Below are 19,365 nucleotides of genomic sequence, written 5' to 3' on the forward strand. Positions count from 1 at the left end.
CCATCAAATGAATTTCTATCTGCAGCAGGTAAGACAGCTTTCGACAGAACCACACATGAAAAAATTCAAACTATCTCTTTAATGTGGTCTCAACATGTTTGCTCCATTTCTTCCTTTAAAGAGGAAGATCTCAGCTGGGAGATCTTGCATCTGTTTCTGTCTGGGTCCCTGAGCAGCAGGTAACGAGCTGAAAGCTGAACTTCGTTCCAATCACAAAGGGAAGCCCCCTTCCCCACCACAGCAATTTCACTGTTTTTCTTTTTCTTGCTTGAGCTGAGGTTTTACAAAGTCAGTTATGTGCTGAGTGAGTTTCATGACCTCTGGGCCCTTGGAACCTGTAAGAAAAGCATTTCTTGCTTCCTTCCTGTGAAAACGTCCTTTCTTCAGAAATGTGGCTTCAGTCCAACAGCAGCGATACGCGCCAAGAGAGTAACTCGCGGCCCGACGTCACTGAGAGAAGCTTGTAAAACTGGGAGAGCATGCAGTGATAAAACCCAGAACGCTCACATTAACAGAGAAAAAACAATGCTCTCTTACAGCTACACGAAAAGTACTTCACATTCTGAAAAACAGAGCATTTCAGCATTTATATTTAGTTTCCAGTTTGTTGTAAAAAAGAACAGACATCATTCACGCAAAAAGCTCCATAAACAGCCTAAATATCTGCTGTTTACAACGATGTAAAACACAAACAATTACACAATTTGTGTTTATTACGTAGCTCCACCCTCTGGGCTGCCAACTCCGTCTGAGGGAGGACTGCAGTCAGCTTCCAAACACACTGGCACTCAGTTAATAAATTTTTATCATTTGTCCGACAATATTATTGATCTCTAATGTGAAGATTTTTGTCATTGTTTATTTGCTGAAGGCACCAACTTGTGAGAAAGCTTTAAAGAGACCTGTTTCACTCCCTTAGGTGGTTTTAATTATTTTTAAATTTGTTTCTCTTAATACAAGTCATGATGTAATTGCTAAGCTTTTTAACTGTATATTGTTTATGGTGTTTATTATTATTATTATTATTATTATTATTATTATTATTATTATTATTATTATTATTATTTCTTTCTGGTAAATATTTGAAAATGCATTCAGTTTCTAGTCCCTAACCTGAGCAAATCTAAACCCCAAAACATTAAGTTGGCTTCTCAGACATTAACTTGGTTGGTTCAGCTCTCATACTAGCTTCAGTTGGACTTGGAGCGATCAGATTGTTGGCTCCAGGGCATCATCTGTCATTTCAAACAGAATACACTTGAAGGCTGAATAATTAATTCGGAGTAATGCTGTACATGGAAACAGTGTTAATATTCCCTCTTGATTGAAGGTGGGAAATGTGATTCCAAACTGGTGATGTTTAAACAGGTTCCTTGGTTCATATTTCTAACGCAGGGTTCTAGGAAAGGTTCTTGAAGCTGACTCAGAACAGCTGGTTCTAACCTCTCACCCCCACTTCCCCCCCTCCTTCCCAGAGCCAGACCTGCCGGCTGCAGGGGGGGTCCCGCTCCCGTCTGCAGAGAGTCTGATGGAAGGATCTCACGTGTCTGTGACCTCAGGGAATTTCTGAATGAGCAAAATGACTCATAACAAAAGGCCAAACCCATTTCTTCCCTTTTGGTCTTTCAATTTTCTGTTGATAAACTGTGTTCTCAACTCAGGTCTCCTTTTGGGGGAGGGGGGATGGTGTTTCATTTTGTTTTTATAGTAACTTGTTTATTAAAAAAATTACTGAAGGTTTCCTAATTTGAGAACCTTGTTTAGCGATGAAAACCCTAAAATACACCTTAAAACAAGCTAATTTTAAATAAAGTCTGATTTTTTTTTTATAGGGTTATAATAGCTTGTGAAGGTGAATATGTTCAGGACTCATGATGAATTTATGCACCATGAAGAGTTTTTCTTCAGTCAGAAAATTACTTTGATTATTTTCATTCTTTGTCAGGGTCTCGCATGTAAACTGATCTGATTTTTTTTTTAAATATGTGCATATATTAACATTACAATTCATTGAATATATTTGTTTTTGTTTCTATTTTATATCAAACATGTTTTAGGAATCACACTGAAGCACAGGGTCAGGATACCAAGCAGACAACACACCTCAGAACATTTTCATTAATTAAGCCTGTTGTTTTTTATGATTAAAGGTCTGAGCCGACAGAGGAAAAAGGAACACTTGATCTTTTTTTTTTCCTTTTTAGTGTAAGAAATCAACCTATCATTTAAATTACCTCATTTGCTGTGGATTTTAGGAATTTCTCCACATTTTTCGAGTGATTAGAGTAAACTAGGCATTTTACTTTTTTTCCAAACAGGTAATTAACATCAGAACCTTCCATCTGAGTGGACATCGTTCAATTGCAAATTGTCTGGACTTCCTTAAAGCCACAGCAGGTATGTACAGCATGTGCAGCACTTTTCATGAACACACTGACATCAGTGAGTTTAGTTTGCGGCAGTAGATTCAAGGTCCAACAACGTCCCATCATGACTTTCCTGCGAAGTTAGGTGTGTGTCTGTGTGTGTGTGTCAGCGCTTCATGTGTAAGGATGATTTTCAGTAGAAGAGGCGGTCAGATCAGGTCAAATACCCCCTATTCTCTTTGTTGCCATCTAGTGGTTAATTCTACTGAAATCCAGCTTCTCTGACAGTATTCCTTTAGCATTAACAGGCACAGAACAGCTTAGATTTTTCTTTTACTTATCTCTTTTAGTCTCATGATATTTATTTTGGCACAAATCCTGTCTTTTTCTATAACCTTAATCTTTTAAGACTTCTTTTTTTCTCTCTTTTTGGCAGACTCATATTTTAACGTTCATCTTTCCGCCCTGAAACACTCATTTTGCAACCCTTTCTTTAGCTGTTTTTTTCTTCTTCTTCACACACTCACACCTCAGCCACGTCTGTGATGGTGTGTGTTTTCAGCAGCAGCTGAAGCTCAGTTAAAAGCTGCTGGGTGGGTCCTAATTATTTCTTTGAAGACTCGCTTTTCCTCCCCGTCTGAGCTTCTGATGGGCTTCACTTTAAAGAGGCCAAACACACACACACACACAGGCAGCATCATGCAACCCTCCTCATTTGTCAGAAACAACTTTCATGTTGACTCCAGGCTGCAAATTTATGAGAACATAATGCTAAAATGTAGAGGAGTTTACATTGTAAAGGAACGCGTTGGGTTTGACTAGAGGGGTGTGTTTTCTTAAGGTTTCGAGCTGAATGTTAACCAGGAAAATCCTGCAACCTAAATGAACATATAAGTAGTTTGTCCTCTCTGATAAGAGTTTGTCATGAGTCAGTGATTGGGACTTTTCAGCTGACGAGTTATTCAACCTTAGATGATGCAATAAGTAGCTCTACATTCTTTAAACAGCCATATCTGAACACACATCTTGTGCTCATGGTAAATATGTTACACCGTTTCAGATGGGGTTTAGTCATTAGTCTGCTTCAAGCAAACAAAACTGCTAAGATTTTTGTTTTAGTTCAAGTAGCCTTCAATTTGTAACACCACCTGAAAGGATCTGCAATGAACTGGTGTCCTGTCCAGGGTGCACCATGCTTCTCGCCTCCATGAGTACAGAAACAATGTTATGAAGCTCACAACATTGCTTTTTAGTTAAAGTGAGAACATTTCAACACAATACCTTTTTAGTATTATGACTAAACAGCAGTTTAGTTTTAAGACAACCACTTATCAGTGCTGCTAATTAAAAAAATAGCTTCAGCTTGATAGCAAGCATAAAGACTGACCTCTGGAACAATAACAGTTAGATTGATGAGTCTATTTCTAATATCCCAGACTGATGCATGCATCTGGGTAGAAGCATTATAGGTGAGGTGCTATAAGTGGCTTCTGGACACATTTATAGGTGACATGTTGTGATTTGTTTGTCCGGTTTAGGTTCAGAGTTCCAGAAAGGTCAAACTAAATTAGCAAGTTTTTCCATCCCTGACAGACACAACTGAGACGAGATGAGTTTTTCTTAAACTGATGTGTGTGAACTGATCGAGGTGGAATAAAAGGACAACGTTTTAATTCGCCTCAGAGCTGATGATGGAGGTAGTCACACAACTGAGTTTGTGTGTGTGTGAAGTGGAGAAGGCACATTGTTCTTTCCATCAGTGTTTAAGATCACATCATGTATGAGCAACCAAAGGTGGATTAAACTCCTGAGACCCAAGCTTTTATTTGGAGAGCATTTTTATATTCACATGTCCTTGAATGAGGATACAGGGTGTCAGGAGCTTCAGCTTTATGGCTGTAGAGCTAAAAGGTGGAGAGAAAAAAGCCAATGAAGAATTCATCAGGCTCAAACGTTCAAAGGCTGAATCAGGGAGCATGAGACAGCGATTTAACACAGAAATCTCCCATCACAGAGTGCAGCTCCAAACCTCACTGAGAAGGTTTGTTTGATTTTTATGTTTGGGAAAGATTTGACCATTTTCCCTATGATCAAAACTAAATTTTGGCCAAATTAAATACCACTTGAGTCTTTTGGCATTGCATACATTTAATAAAACAGGGATTTTTTTTTTCTTTATTGGACAAAACATGAACCATCATTCTGGAACTAATGTTCCCAAAAGTTTGTTGAATTAATGTAGAAATTCTTTTTCTGAACCACTCCTCCTGTCAGGGTTACAGCAGTTTCCAAATCACAGTTCAAAAACCTCATCTTTTTATTATTATTATTTTATTTATTCTACCACTGTTGTCTGTAAGAGCAGGTTGATATTAAAACAGGAAGTTAAAAATACATTTTGATATTGATGCCACTGAGAGGATTCCCTCTATTTAAGTGTCATTTCATTTCAAATTAACATTGAATAAATATTTCTTATTATTTTTCCTAGTTTTTATATCAGAACTAATAAATAAATCTGGTGTAAGAAAGTTGTGTTGCACTTTTCCTCCTCTTATTATATATATATATATATATATATATATATATATATATATAAATATATATATAAATATATATATATAAATATATAAATAATTTAGGAGGTCTGAGACTCTTTTCTCTTCACTGGTGAATTAAAGTGGATCCAAAGAGAGGAGCTGCTGTTCTGTCCTGTTTGTTCACACGGAGAAGCTGACAAACAATCAGTCATTACAAAAAGAAACCTTTAAAATTAGGCGTTTTGCCTTTCTGCAGGAGCTGAGCTGCAGCGGAGCAGAGGAGGTCTGGGAGGTTTACAGGTTTTGGAGACGTCTGGAAACAGGAGGAGGTCCCGGGCTGCACAGAGGAGGCAGGACTTTCTGGCTCCGCGGTGCGCTCCGACACCAGGTCCGTTTTAAAATGAGAGGAGGAGGAGAAGCAGGTCGGGTTCTAACACCGCGCAGACACACAGGGTCCAGTCCACTCCTCGGTCCTGGACGCTCCACATCCAGCATCCTTGCGCAGAGCGGATCTTTGGGGGCACGCAGGCTGAAGCCTTTTTACGCACCGACTCGTCGACGGGAAGAATGAGCAGTTTTCTTTAGATCTGCAAGTGTCTCTCCATCCGAGCGCAGGTCACCTCGGTCACTTTGGTTGGGACTTTTCTGGTAGCCGCTTTGCCCTGGACCCTCACATGAGCGGGATTTGCTCCTGAATGAGTTCAGTCTCAGCACGCAGTCAGGCGCGGTGTCTCCTGTCTGCCGGCTCGTCTTTGTCATTTTAATGCGGCTGTAATTATCGCTTCTGGCCGATCGTCGCTTTGCATTTCAGACCGAACTGACGATCTGAGGAGTTTGTCTCTCCTGGCTTCTGTGCGTTTAAGGGAGAAGACACGCGGCGTGAATTTCTTTCGATTACTTTTTTTTTTTGGAATAGTTTTCAATAATCCAAACTTTTTGGTCCTAAGGTTTTGGAGAATGTTGCTCCGCTGCTTGAAGCCCTCCTCCTGGTCCACCTGTAGGGCTTTCTTCTGCTTTTTGTGGCTCCTGCAAACGCCCCAGTCTTCCTCTCCGTTAATTACAGGTAAGGTTAAAGGGATCATATGGCTTCATAATAACACATCCCGACACCCACTGTGCGTCAAACCTTCAGAAGCCGCAGGTTGTGCAGTCTGCTGCTACAGCTGCTGCTACAGCTGCTGCTGCTGCTGCTGCTGCGTCTCTGCGCTCCAGAAGAAGCGCACCAGCTTCTGAATTCTCACTAACTGCTGATCATTTGATGATAAGGTTTACCTGGAAACAATTAACAAACATAAAAGGCATAAAGAGTTATAACTGCTCTTCGCATCATAATTATTTTTACTTTTTTAAATTTCTATTTCTTGACTAAAATAATTAACGTTTTACATGCGCTTAAATGTTTCAAACTTTGCAGAGAACATCAGGAACTCTCCCTGCACACCCCGCTGTTATTTTCTGCAGTTTTCCATCATAATGACAAAATCATTTACATCAAACTCAAAGTAATAAGAGGATGATTTGAATTCCTAAAATGAAGTTTGCAAAATCTAGTGATCATTGCTCCAAATTATTGTTTGCATCACTTGGGGTTATAATTATATCGTTTTTTTATTATTAGAAAAAAGACTTTTCTTAAACAGCTTTAATGTAACAGCGCTGCTCTGTCCTCCAACCTCAGCGGCTTCCCTGCATCTCAGAGATGGTCAGAACTTCTGTCTGAGAAAACAAATGCACTAGACTTAAGGTTGTTTATTTGGTTTTCTAATGGTCATTTGGAGATTTAAATGAGGACAGTTGTTATTTTTCACAAGATATTAATTTATAAAAGTAAGAGGAATGACTGAGAGCAGAAACTTTGAGAACTCAGAACTCAACATGACAATAAAATCCAGAAAGAACATCTACTTAAAAGCTGATAATCAGATTTCAGGCTTTATTTTTTTTCTTGTCTTGGCTTTTATCTTCCTTCCTGAACTAAAGATGAGAGCAAAACCTGCACCAGATGTTCTTTTTTTTATTCCTGTCAAACGTGTATCAGTTTGACTCCGACGAAACGGTGCTGGAAACTTCTGAGAACTGTCAGAATCAGCTGGGGAGACACACAGATCAGATTCTCTCTCCTGATGTCCTGAATATGTTCTGTGTTATCTCTGTGACCTGTTTGTGGGGGGTTTCTGAGGTGTTGGAAGTCTTAAAGTGAAGCTGTTCAGAGTGCAGCAGGGTGGGGGAGTCATCTTGAATAAATAGCAGCAGCCTTTAGGTTGCAATATTTCCACCTTTCCCTCCGATGATTAGTAATTTAAACTGTTTCGGACACAAAGATGTTCACCTTTGACCTTTCCATGAAGTGCGAAAAACAGCGAGTCATTTGTCTGGAGGCCAACCCTTGTGGAAGTTATTTTTAGTGTGTTTTTATTGGATAAAATGATATTTCCTGCATCCAGTTTCTGTAAAGTATCTTGTATCGCTCAAATTAGTTCCAAAATTCAATATTTGACTTGTGTTACTGAAAAATGCATTTGACAAAAGGCTTTTTCTAAGCAAAGTTAACTGAACTCAACATATTTGTAATCCTTTATAAGACTCAGATGCAGCAATTCCCATCAGTTATGTAATTACCTACAGAAGGGCTCTTGTTATTCAGAGAAACAGGATACTTTATGTTTTTGTGGTTTTTTTACTGGTTACCTGAAGTGGAAAATATGACACATATCTGTCTGCTGCCTTTCTTTGACAGCATTTAGAAAAAATGAATGTACTCCGATTGAGAATTTTATTTTAAATAAAGGGAATTTATTATAGAAAGTAAAAAAGTTACAGAAACCAAAAGTCATAGCACACTGTTCCCAGTTGAGCTGAAAATTCTGATATACGAGTGGTTAAAATAATTTTAGAGCCAAAAACGTTCACAAGAAAACATGAGTGGGAATCCTGACTCTGCAAACAAAAAGAACAGTCATTCTTATAAAGTTTAGCTCATATAAGACATATAAATTGTTTTCCCTTAATGAAAGCTCAAAATGTGCAAAGGTGTTTAGTTTGGGACTGACTGAGTTAAACTGTCAGATTCAAGTCTTGTTGCACCCATACTGGACATGAGTTAAGTCACTCACATTGAACAGCCTAATGAATTTAAGTTCCTTTGGGGGATTTAGGATGAAAGTGATCAAGAACAGATTCATATTTCCAAATGGTGCAGCATTCATTAACAGGAGTGTCAAATATGAGTCTTCTCAAACTACGGCTCCTTTGATGACTGAACAGCTTTATCCTCTTGTTTTCAGAGTCCAGTTTTTTGTTTTTTTTTAAGTCATCTGTTTTTCCTTTTAACATAAAAAAATTGATTTCAATTGGAAAGGATGTCCTGAAGGTAAATTATTTGCAAAGTTTGAGTCTTTGAGGAAGCTACAATCTGTGAGAAACAGCAGCTAAAGAACAAGAGAGGAAAAGCTGTTCCCTGCTGCCTGCCCCCTCTCACCCCTCCAACACTTCCAGCCCTGCCAGTTTCATTACGCTCGAAGGCTGTAAATTTTTACAGTGGTGGTGGAGTCTCAGGGTTTGTCTGCTCTGCCCGAATCCACAGGCTGGTTTACTGCTGAAGCCAGACAACACAACTCGCTGCTACCAGGATTTATTCTGATTCGTCCACGTTTACTTTGTCTCAGACCTGAAATGCTGCTACAATCTGTCTGACACAAGCTGACATTATATTTAGAACAACATCTGTGTAGCTTTTATTTATAAATGTCCTTTTTTAGTTGACAGCCGTAATGGTTGCAGTTCATTTTGAATCAAAGCTTTATTACTTCTAACCAATGATTTAGTTTACCGTCGAGACGTGTGTCAGTAGCAGCTCAAAAATACTGAACATCAGTCTCACTGAACGCCTGCATACATCGCTTTGGTTTGGGAAACGAGTTCAGCGAATGGTTAATCGACAAACCAAACAGATCTCAGGTCAGAGGTCACAGTACAGTGGAAAAAGAAATCAACCAAATGTTGCTCAAAATGTCTTTTTATTTTAGGTTTACAACATGTGTTTGAGTATCAGTGTGAATCCCTGCATCAGGAAGCGCTTTTCAGCACTTTGAAGTTTAGAAGTAGTAGAAACTGTGTTGTTGCATCAAAAAGGACATATTTTGAGCACAAAAGATGCTCCAAAAGTCCCTAATTATTATATAGCAAACATCTCAGTCATTAGATGAACATCTACAGCTGATTAACCTTTAGAGCCAACACCATTTAAGATAGTTGCTATAGTTAAGCAACCCCAGAAAACACAAAAATAGGTATAACTCAGTTTTACAGACATTGAGCTAAAATTTGGTAAGATAATAGCTGATTGTCATCCCCAGCACAGACCCGAAGCCCTAAGTGATCACACGAGATCTGTTTTTAAAACTTTGCTATCAACTCTGCCTGTTTAACAAAATGTATCATGAGTCACTAAATGGATTTTAATGAAACTTTCAGAAAGCAATCACTGGATGTACATCTGTAACTCATTAACTTTTCAAGTCAATCCAGTTCAAGATGGGAGCCACACCTAATCGACATTAGTGTACACAAAAAAAGGCTATAACTCAGATTTACAAGTTAAGATTTGATGTGGTGGTAGCTGAGAGTCATTTACAACACACACTTCGAGCACTAATAGATCATGTGAAAGCTCACAATATTGCATGAGATCAAACATGTCATTTATGGATTGGATAATAATCAAAGTGTTAGTCTTAAACACCCAGTTTAGTTTAGCAGACACTGAGGAAGCTGTCAGCGTCATCTAACTGAAACACAAAGAACCAGAGAAATAAGACTACATGTGGATGTATAATAAATAAATATAAAAAATAGTTTTTTTTTCAAGCATTTACAACATGGCAACATGTAGCCTTTCAGTCAGGTTTATCCAAATTTGACTCTATAAAAGGAATGACCTTCTAATTCATAAATATCCCTCTAACCAAATTAACAGGCATATCAGAGATGATAGTCTTTAGTCGTTCCAGCAACAAAATGGACAGCACCCTTCCAGTTCCCATGCTGTTTAACTTATTACAGGAACTCTTGGCTAAACAAGAATAAATTTGTAGCCCCATTCTAATATCTCTTCCACATCTGCAGCCACACATCAGCTCATTGCCATGCAATAATATTTTTCCCATCACTGTCACCACGGGGGGGCTCTGTATAAAACAGATCTGACGGACGAGTAAACATCAGAGCGTCGGTCTGGAGCACATTTCTTTCCTCTGTAGAGCAGCAGGAGCTGCTGGCTCGGAGATGTTGACATCTGCCTGTTTCTACCCATAAACCCATGTGTTTTGGGGTCGTTTCCTGTCGTCGGTTCAGATTACATTTGCACTTGTAACAAAGTGATTGACTCTTGCTTTTAAGAGCTGGGGTAGAATGTTTTTACCTGGACAAATAAAAACAAGGAAGACAAATTAAAATATTTGTTTAAAAAGAATATGCTATATATATATATATATATATATATATATATATATATATAATGCACCTGGTCTCATGAATCACTGGACAGATTTCATTGAAAATCCCAGAAAGTAATCACTGGGTGGACATCCACATCTGATTAATATTTGGAGTCAATACAATTCATGACGGCTGCAACAGCTAAGCAAACTTAGCCAATACAAAAATGGCTATAACTCAGCTAGTTTTACAGATGTTGGGCTAACATTTGAGGTAGTGTTAGAAGTAGTTGTAGTATTGGCAAAAATATTATTTGTCTGACTGATCGCATTAGATGATTAGATCTGAAATAGAAGTGCAGAACCTTTTTCCGTCCTGCCTCTCACTCCTCCTGTCCTTTGCAGGCACAGAAGCCAGCTGTGAGAATGAAGGAGAAGTCCTCCACATCCCCAACATCACTGACAACCCCTGCATCACCTGCGTGTGCCTGGTAGGAACACGTCTTTTCCTTCTTTGTCAGAAATACCAAAAGTTCTGGTTTGTTCTTGAACCCCGAATGACTTGTCTCCTGTTTGTTCTCATCTTTTAAACATGTACCTTCTGTACACAGATTGGATGAAATAAACTTGTTGAAACCGATAGTAATAGTTGTAAAGCTGATCATAGAGCCATGTGGTGTTCAACACACAATAGCTATTCTCTAAAAATAAAAAAATCCAGCAAATTTGCAACAAAACAAAATGTTAATTGTTTGTTCTTATAGACATGCCTGTTGTCATGCTGTTTTACTGTGGCCTACAAAACGCTGGGAGACGACTTTTTCTGGGAACATGTGCCCTTTGTCCCCCTCACCCCCATCCGCTTTTAGTGTTTTCAAGGTTTGTGGAGGATGAGAATGGACCAGTGAGGTTTTTCTGTCTCACTGCTTTGCTGAAAAAGAAGTGTTGGCTTTTAAAAGTATTTTATGACCAGAGTTGACCTTACAGAAATCATAAAGGTGTGATTCTGAGTGGAAGGGGTTTGGGTGCAAGCTTGTTCACATCAGCCACACTTTTTATCCTATATTATATCATTTACTCCCTCTTCACTTTTTAACAAACACATTCAAATTATAGATGGGTCAAGCGCTTCACATTACTGTAGGTTATTTCAGTACAATTCCATGTTCTGCTGAGGAACCCTGGGTCCTGACACTGACACGTGCCACCTACCTAAATACTCTTGCAGTTCAAACTTATATTCAATTTGTACTTGGAAGTTAAAGTTTTGGAAAGTCAGAGGTTTCTCACCAACTATTCTGATTGACTCATGCATAAAAAGTTGTAATAGCTGCAGGAATAAACCTCCTATTTTCACTTCGGTCAGCTTGTATTTCAGTAATTAAGTCACATAATATTTTCCAATCACTGCTGCTGAATATGATGCTGGAGTGTTTGAACGCACAGATTACAGAGAAATCCATTCTTATTTACTTGTATTGCTAATGGTAGTTGGCCTGGTCAGTGAGCACAGCATTGAGAAAATTGAGGTAAATTAGAACGCAGCATTAGCTCCTCCAAGACAAATCCACTTCTAGACAGCGAAAACCTTGTCACACCCCACCAAATGGCAAAAACTGCTTAAGAAGGATTTAAGGAATGAAGCAGAGTTCAACATGTTTGACCTGCTTCCACGTTCAAACACCATCGATGGTATGTGTCATAAAAGCCTGAACCACTAAAGTTCCACTCAATTATCCACAGAATCCAAAAGATCTGCCCACTAACCCAAAAATCACAATACCTTAAGAAGTCACACATCTACGCATCAGTTTTATCAAGAAATCTTCTTGTGTACGCAGGAAACAGAAGTCGTGCAGGATGTTGCCTCTACTGCCCCTCTGATGGCACTGAGGTGATTAAAAATTTAAAAATAGCTTAAGTGACAACTTTACTCCAGATCCAGATCTTTTTGCACACATGACTAATTACTGCCAGGTTTATTGTTCTGAAAAGCCACAAAGGCTGGAAAGCGAATCCCCTCTGCCACCAAAATCTGGGTTTTAGATGCACTAATCTCAGGAATTACACATATAAAATAAACCCAAGCTACTGTTGGGTTGGGTTACTGGCCCCGGATTGGCTGCTCTGATGTCCCTCTTTAGCCTGAAGACCGACTGAGCTGTCCTCTGTGTTATCAGACAGACATCAGCTAAAGCCCTGCTGAATGCTATCAGTCATCAGCAGGCAATGGTTGCCCTTTCATCTCTGCTTTAACCCCCCACTACACACACTCACATATCACCCCCCCCACATTCAGGGTTCAGGCTTCATTGAATTTCACCTTTGTTTATCTCCTGAAAACTTTTTAACAAGGCTTTCCTTGCCCTTCAGCATTAATGTCACACAGTCCGCGTTCCTTTTCTTCTTTGTGTTCTGTGCTCTGAACGCTTGCTGTCACCAAAGGATCATGTTTGCCCTTAACTTCAGTGAGTAATAACTTTGAGAAGCAGGTTAAGAGTTTATCTAATTTGTGTGAGGAAATAAAAGAACCTTGTTGTTGCATGTGGATGACCTTAACATATTCTCTGTGGTTCACCTTCAAAAAGAGTCCTGTGTCACTGAGATGTCTTTGAGGGGATTGGCGAGCCACTGGGACTCCAGTGTCACTCATACGTGCGTCAGAAGATGAGGCGGAGATGGTGGTGGTGGGGGGGGGGGTTCTGCTTAGTTACCTGTTAATGGCCCTGTGGGTATGGACACACGCATGTATTCACACAGAGGGTCCATTGTGTGTGTCCGGCTGAGGTAGAGCGCAGTAATGGGGCCAGGAGTGGATGTGGCTGACAGACTGATTGACAGGCAGGTCGCCATGGCGATCTGTTATCTTGGATGAAGTCAGTCCATCTCCGTCGCACCCTTCATCGTCCCCGTCTATCTGTCTGTCCATCTCCATGTCTTTTTCCACTCTTTCATCGACTCTTCCTTCCCTCCTTCCCCCTCAGATTGGCTCCTTCATCTTCCTCTTCATCACATGTTCTTCTCTCACATCAACCTGAACCTACAAGGCTGTTTATGTTAGTTTGTGTCTGTTAGCAGAACTTGAACAAGATAGTTTGCTGAACAAATAAAACTGATAAATTAGAAAGTGGGTCATCAAGAAAATATCAGAGGAAAACTTAAAACATCGTTTTAATCTTTTTCTGCATCTCTAAAGTAGATAAGGGGAGTTGCCTTTCTTACATGCATAATTTGCCTTATCTAAAATATAAAACTGAAAAGATTTACAGTATAAGGTCTTCATTGTGGGCTGTGCCATTTTTTTATCAGCTGTTTCCATGTGATGCAAATATGTAACTAAAAACTGTAAAAATGTGAAATTTTAATGTGCAAAAAGTTTATACACTTAATGAGGTCATTTTTGTTTGTTTCTAAGATGATTTTAGTGCAAATTTAGGTGCTGGGCATTGACAACTTTCGAGAATCACATGTGATTCACCAGATGTTTCTTGTCTGAGCTAAAGACTGAGCAGCATCTTTCCAGATATGATTTAATAGCCCAGATTTCCTCAGATTTAAATAAATCACAAAGCAGAACTTTCTACCTGTTTTTCCTCCTCCAGATGTAACTCATGTCATTTTTATTCCGCTTGATGTTTGTTTCTGGTTAGAACATCGACATTTAAAAGCTAGACAAAGTATCTGAACAACGTCCTTCTGTCCTGAAGCTGTCAGGATGTGGTTTGTCGGCGCTGATATATGTTGTATTTTGGAACCAGAGTCTGTGCACTCGGGATGTGGGGCTTTAAGTTCTGACTGTAGGACCTTTTTTATTGATATATCTAATTACAACTTAAGACATTAAAAAAATGGAACATACAGCAGTAAGATAAGAACTGTGTATTTTAAGCAAAAGTCAACAACTGAAAGAAATGATCTGAGAGTACATTTTTTACAAACAGCAAAGTCCTTTCATTTTTTGAGAAAGTTGCGTGAATTAAAACGACTTGTCTATGCAAGCTGATTTGGAACGTGGAACAGGACAACTTCTTCTACTGATTTTTAACTATGAAACAGAGCCTATACTGCCACCTCCTGGTGACATTACACGGCATAGTTTATTTGGTGTAAACTGGTCAACAGAAAATGCCTGAATTACATTATTGCAATTATTTATTTATTTATTTTTGTTATTCTGCATGGTTTCAAATAAATGGGCAGGGACATTATGCCAGATTTATTCAATGATTAATTTCCACCTGCAGCCCTTGGCAGGTAAAGACATAACGTACCGAAGTAAAAAGCAATCAGAACTATCAGCATGAGTTCAGGTTCTATAAATGCAAATAAATGCTGTAGTGCCACAGCGGAGCAGTAGGAGCTGCTGGCTATAATGGAATTGTCAGATTTTGTTTAATAATCAGAAAGTGTAGTCCACTCATTACCTGTCCTAAATGAAAATGAAGACTGACCAAGAGCTGATTTTCATTTAATGATTCTACATTTTCTTCGAACAGTCGACTCAGAGGATCTCATCATCCTTAAAGTTAGACAAACTTTTCTAGTGGCCATGTTATGAACTATCTTAAAAAGTAGCCAGCTAGGATTATATAAATTTCTTTTTGTATTTTAAACTTCTAATGTTGTTAATTGATGTTTTTCCAGTTCAACCCGTCAATAATGATCTCATTAATAATAACTGCTTTTATATAAAGTCGTACACATACCAGCAATTTTAACATGGAAATCACTTTTTTATGTAAATTTCAACAGATGAATTGTTTGTGATCATATTTTACTTTTGCCAAATCACTTTTGTTGCCTAACCCTTGACACAATTCAAGTGTTTAAACTAAATGTCCATTTCACTGACTGTCCTTGTGAATTTTGCAGAACAGTTCACATTGAGGTTTTCTTTGCAGCAGCTTTTTAAAATCAGTCTGAAGCACTCCATCACATGGCAACGTTCACATAACTGACTAAAATAAATATCCATACAAGCCAAATCAGAGCAGCAATGTGACACTGTATATTTATGCTGTAAATGCTGATTAGAGACAGTTTTAGAATAAGGGGGTCAAAACTCTCACACAAAACCTCAATGTTGGATTATTTAATACATGAATGTTGGTGTAAAACATAATATAATGAAATGTGGAAAGTGGGAAGCTTTGATCAGCCTGAGACGAGCTGTTTTTTTACCTGCAAGTAAAGTCAGATCGAACAGAAGAAGAAGAGAGAAACCTGACAGAACTTTAATTGGCTAATCCTGTTAGAAATTATGTTTGAAAGCAAGACAAATTTCTGTTTTTTATTTATTTTATACAAGAAAAAACTCAACTTTAAGCAGGTCAAAGTCCCAGCTGCTCAGGAATCGATCAAACATTCCAGCTGAGGGTTGTGTGGAAGTTTCAGGTGAGGAGTTTTACACCCGGTAGCTGCCATCGATCTGAGAGGAAGGTCAAAGGTTATTTTCTGCCCTAACAGAAACAGTAGCTGATCGATACAGGTGGGAAGTTTACCTGATAAGCAGCTGATAACACTGATCCATCAGCAGCTCTATTAGCTATTATTTTTACTCCACAGTTAAAAACTCTAAATAAGTAGTTAGTGTCACATTCTACTTGTGTTACAGAATTTAAGCACAGTCTGACACTTTGTTTTTTTTTTTTTTTTTTTACCAACTGACTGATAAAGTAAATAAATGTCAAAAGTTCAGCATCACAGGGTCAGTGTGAGTCCCAGCTGGGTCGTCGACTACAATAAAAAGTCTGTCAGGAACCTTTGGAATGTAATTTATTGCTCATAAATATTGTTTTTTATTTATTTATTTATTTTTTTTATTAGAAACAAGACCCTTCTGCTGGAAAACAGGATTAAGCCATTAGTTCGTGAACTGAAATACATCAGCAACAATTTAATTTTAACATAATTAACTAAAGCAGAACACTAGACACTTTATTCATTCTAGTGATAGATTAGATTTGTAGTTTTTCTATAAAATTCTGTTGTTGAACTGTTGGTCACAACAAGCACTGATAGAAAAAGATTTTACCAGCATTTTTTTACATAATATAACGGGTATAATATGCTGCCAGTAGAAAAGCAAAAACAAAATAAATAGTTTTACAATTTCAGGTTTGAAATAAATGCAACATTATTTAAAATAAAAAATATTTTAAGATAATAGCTGGAAAGATAGATGAACAGCTGCATTTTTACTTTCTGAGCTTAGCGGTTGTCTGCAAGGGAACAGCTTATGTTCACTCAGAAACATTATTTTAGGAGCCTCAAAATGATATTTTTTGGAAAAACAAGTTCCAGAGTGGAAAAATCTTGAAACGCCTCCCTCGCTTTTTCATGTGGACGACCAAAATGATGTCATAGTCCCACCTCTAATCTAACCTACAACCCGAAGGCGTCGTCTTCTTCTTCATTTTGCTCAAAACATCCAGACTTTATGCTCCATGCCTTTATTTCTTATTTATTTATGTACATTCATGATAGTGTTACAGCATCACATACAGGTCTGGCATGGTAACTACAGCATTTTGGATCTATTTTTGGTGTTTTTGTGTATTTGAGGATGTTTCTATTAACAATGTTGTGTTTACAAGGATATTTTTAGTAATCACAAATAAAAGATTGTTTTGGAAAAAATGCATTTCCTTATGAGAATGACCTTAGTTCAGGATATATCAGAACATCCAAACCAGGAAAACCCCAATCAAAGACTTCAGACGCCACGTACAAAAAGTTGTTTTCTATTTATTATAACCCCATTAAACCAGTTAAAGGAAAATTAATCTATAAAAGGAAGTGATAAATCAAAAGTGTGAAGGTTTAGTTTTTCTCTCCAAAGTGGTGAGAAAAAAAAAACCATTATTTGAGGTTTTGGCATCTGATAAATCATATCAGTGAAAATCCTTCTCTTCTTGGATTTTTGGATGTAATCTTCCCTCCAAAGCGGAATGAAAGCTTTAGGTTCATTTTCACACTGAATTTCTGAGGAAAGTCAATGAAATTTGATCTGGATTTCAGTGGGAAAACATTCCTACTACTGGAAACACTTCAGATTTCTGACATAGTAGTTGTGGTAGTTTTACTATTTTCTCATTTAATCTGGCAACAGATGGAAGCTGACAGACATTGATTTGTGCAGGAATGTTTTGAACTCAAGTTTTAATGAAGCAGGATATTTTTTTTTATGTTTCTGAAATCAAAATGAGCCAATTTATATTTCCCCTCTCAACGTCTCAAATTGATTCACAAATCCAACAAAAACTGGGATTTTTACTTTAAAGGAGAAATAAAGAAGAAGCACAAGTTTTTGAATTTTTTCTAGAAATTGTTTCTCATCTTCCTCTTTCCTTTGGCTCCTGTTCCCTCGCTGATGTTAGTCTTTTGTTTTGGACGAGAGGTGAAAGGTCACAGTAGGAATGAGCGTTAAGGTTTAAGAGGTTAGGAGTGGTTTAGGTCCAAGGGTGTAAGTTGGGCTTTAATTTGAGGGCTGACGTTTTGTTCTGACACCGCTTTATCTCTGTTTTTAACAGTGATTGAGCAAAAGCATGAAAGGGAGGCGAGTTGCAAAATGAAAACTTTGAAAAGGATGATTTTCTTTTTTTTTGCCTGCATCACATATGAGGTTTCAGTGTGTTACCTGCAGTAAACAGAAATGTGAGTTCAGTCAGTTTGGAAACTGCTTTTTTTATAGCCACTGCCAGAAGAGTGAATTCATTAAAGTAAAAATATGTTTTAGATGTTAAATGTAAAACAAATGTTTGATATGACAGGTGAAGGCCTCTCTTAAAATGAAACACCCCTTTAACTTTAAATGAAACAACCAAATATCAGCATGTAAGAGTTAGAAAACAGTGCAGACGATGTTGGTAAGATCTGGACAGTAAAGTCTGTTAAACACAGGTTGAGAGGACTGGAGAAGAATGAAGAGAGTGATTAAAAAAAGAGAGGAGTGAAGAAGAAACACTGATGAACCATATTGCCTTCTAGTGGCAGAACAACCTACTGACAAAGATGTTTTTAACCCTCAAGTAAAGAAAAATAATACTTTTTGTCATTAAATTATTTAGGAACTGCGAAGTACAATCTTTATAAAAGTTAGATTGTGTCAAATGTCACATAAAATATAATTTGAATTATGTGTGAAAATTTTATTATTTCAACACAAAACCTGAATCTGTATTTAGAAGGATTATTGTTTGTTTGTATTACACATCTGTTTATTCTTTACAAAAACAGGAAGTTTGGTGTGAGGAATAAACTTATATATATTATAATGAGTTATAATTCAGTGATGCAGTTGTGTGGCTGACCTTACCATTCAGTAATCAAGTTAGTGAATTTGAAGTTTAAAATACCTTCGATACAATTAGATTACTCTTATAATTTGTTGTTGTGTTGTCTGGAGTTTCTACAACTCAGTTTGTTCATTACAGAACAAAACTGAGCTGTTCAGACTGTCCTTATGAAACAAAAACCTTGAAAATCATTTTAAAAAATCTGCTTTGACTTTTGGAAACAGGTCAGAATTTTAATAAATCATAAAAGTAAAGTAAAAAGGGTTTTATGGGAAAATGACTGAACACATCTGTTCATCCTCACTTTCTCTTTGTCTGACCAGAACACACACACACACACATCCCTCATTATGTTTGTGTGTGTTGTGGGGGTGGGCGTCACTCGCTGCATCAGACGGTCATCCAGTCAAGCAGCCTTGGTGCCGTGGTGGTATGTCGAGTGTTTATAAGGCGAGGTGACCCGGTGTGACCGTTGACCCCCGACACAACGAGGGTAGCAGCGGAGTGGGTCACATGTACTAATACTACTTTGTGCTAATGGATAACAGAACGGAGGCTGAAAAGGACGTGACCTTCCTGACATGTTGAACAAGTTGTTTCTCGGAATTTAAAGGGCTGTTCCGGTGTTTTGGCCTTTTACCTTTTAAAATTGTATGTTTTACATCACAGCTGCTAAATATTTGATATCATTAAGCTGTATATATAGGAGACGGAAGTGTTTTTATGT

General features: G+C 37.9%; 1 protein-coding gene across 2 annotated transcripts in view; it reads left to right on the plus strand.

Moving 5' to 3' along the window:
- Positions 1 to 5,290: 5,290 nt before the first annotated feature.
- Positions 5,291 to 19,365, plus strand: part of bmper (BMP binding endothelial regulator) — a 32,902-nt gene continuing 18,827 nt past the window's right edge. Inside the window, exons 1-3 of one of the 2 annotated variants that reach the window (XM_017428481.3) lie at positions 5,291 to 5,758; positions 5,854 to 5,969; positions 10,747 to 10,832. In XM_017428481.3, the coding sequence (XP_017283970.1) occupies positions 5,864 to 5,969; positions 10,747 to 10,832 (192 nt within the window). In that variant the 5' untranslated portion in view covers positions 5,291 to 5,758; positions 5,854 to 5,863. Of the gene's footprint in view, positions 5,970 to 10,746; positions 10,833 to 19,365 lie in introns of both variants that reach the window. The other variant, XM_037980290.1, reaches the window with a different exon arrangement.

This window comes from Kryptolebias marmoratus, linkage group LG16, assembly GCF_001649575.2.
Source record: "Kryptolebias marmoratus isolate JLee-2015 linkage group LG16, ASM164957v2, whole genome shotgun sequence".
Taxonomy (NCBI): Eukaryota; Metazoa; Chordata; class Actinopteri; order Cyprinodontiformes; family Rivulidae; genus Kryptolebias; species Kryptolebias marmoratus.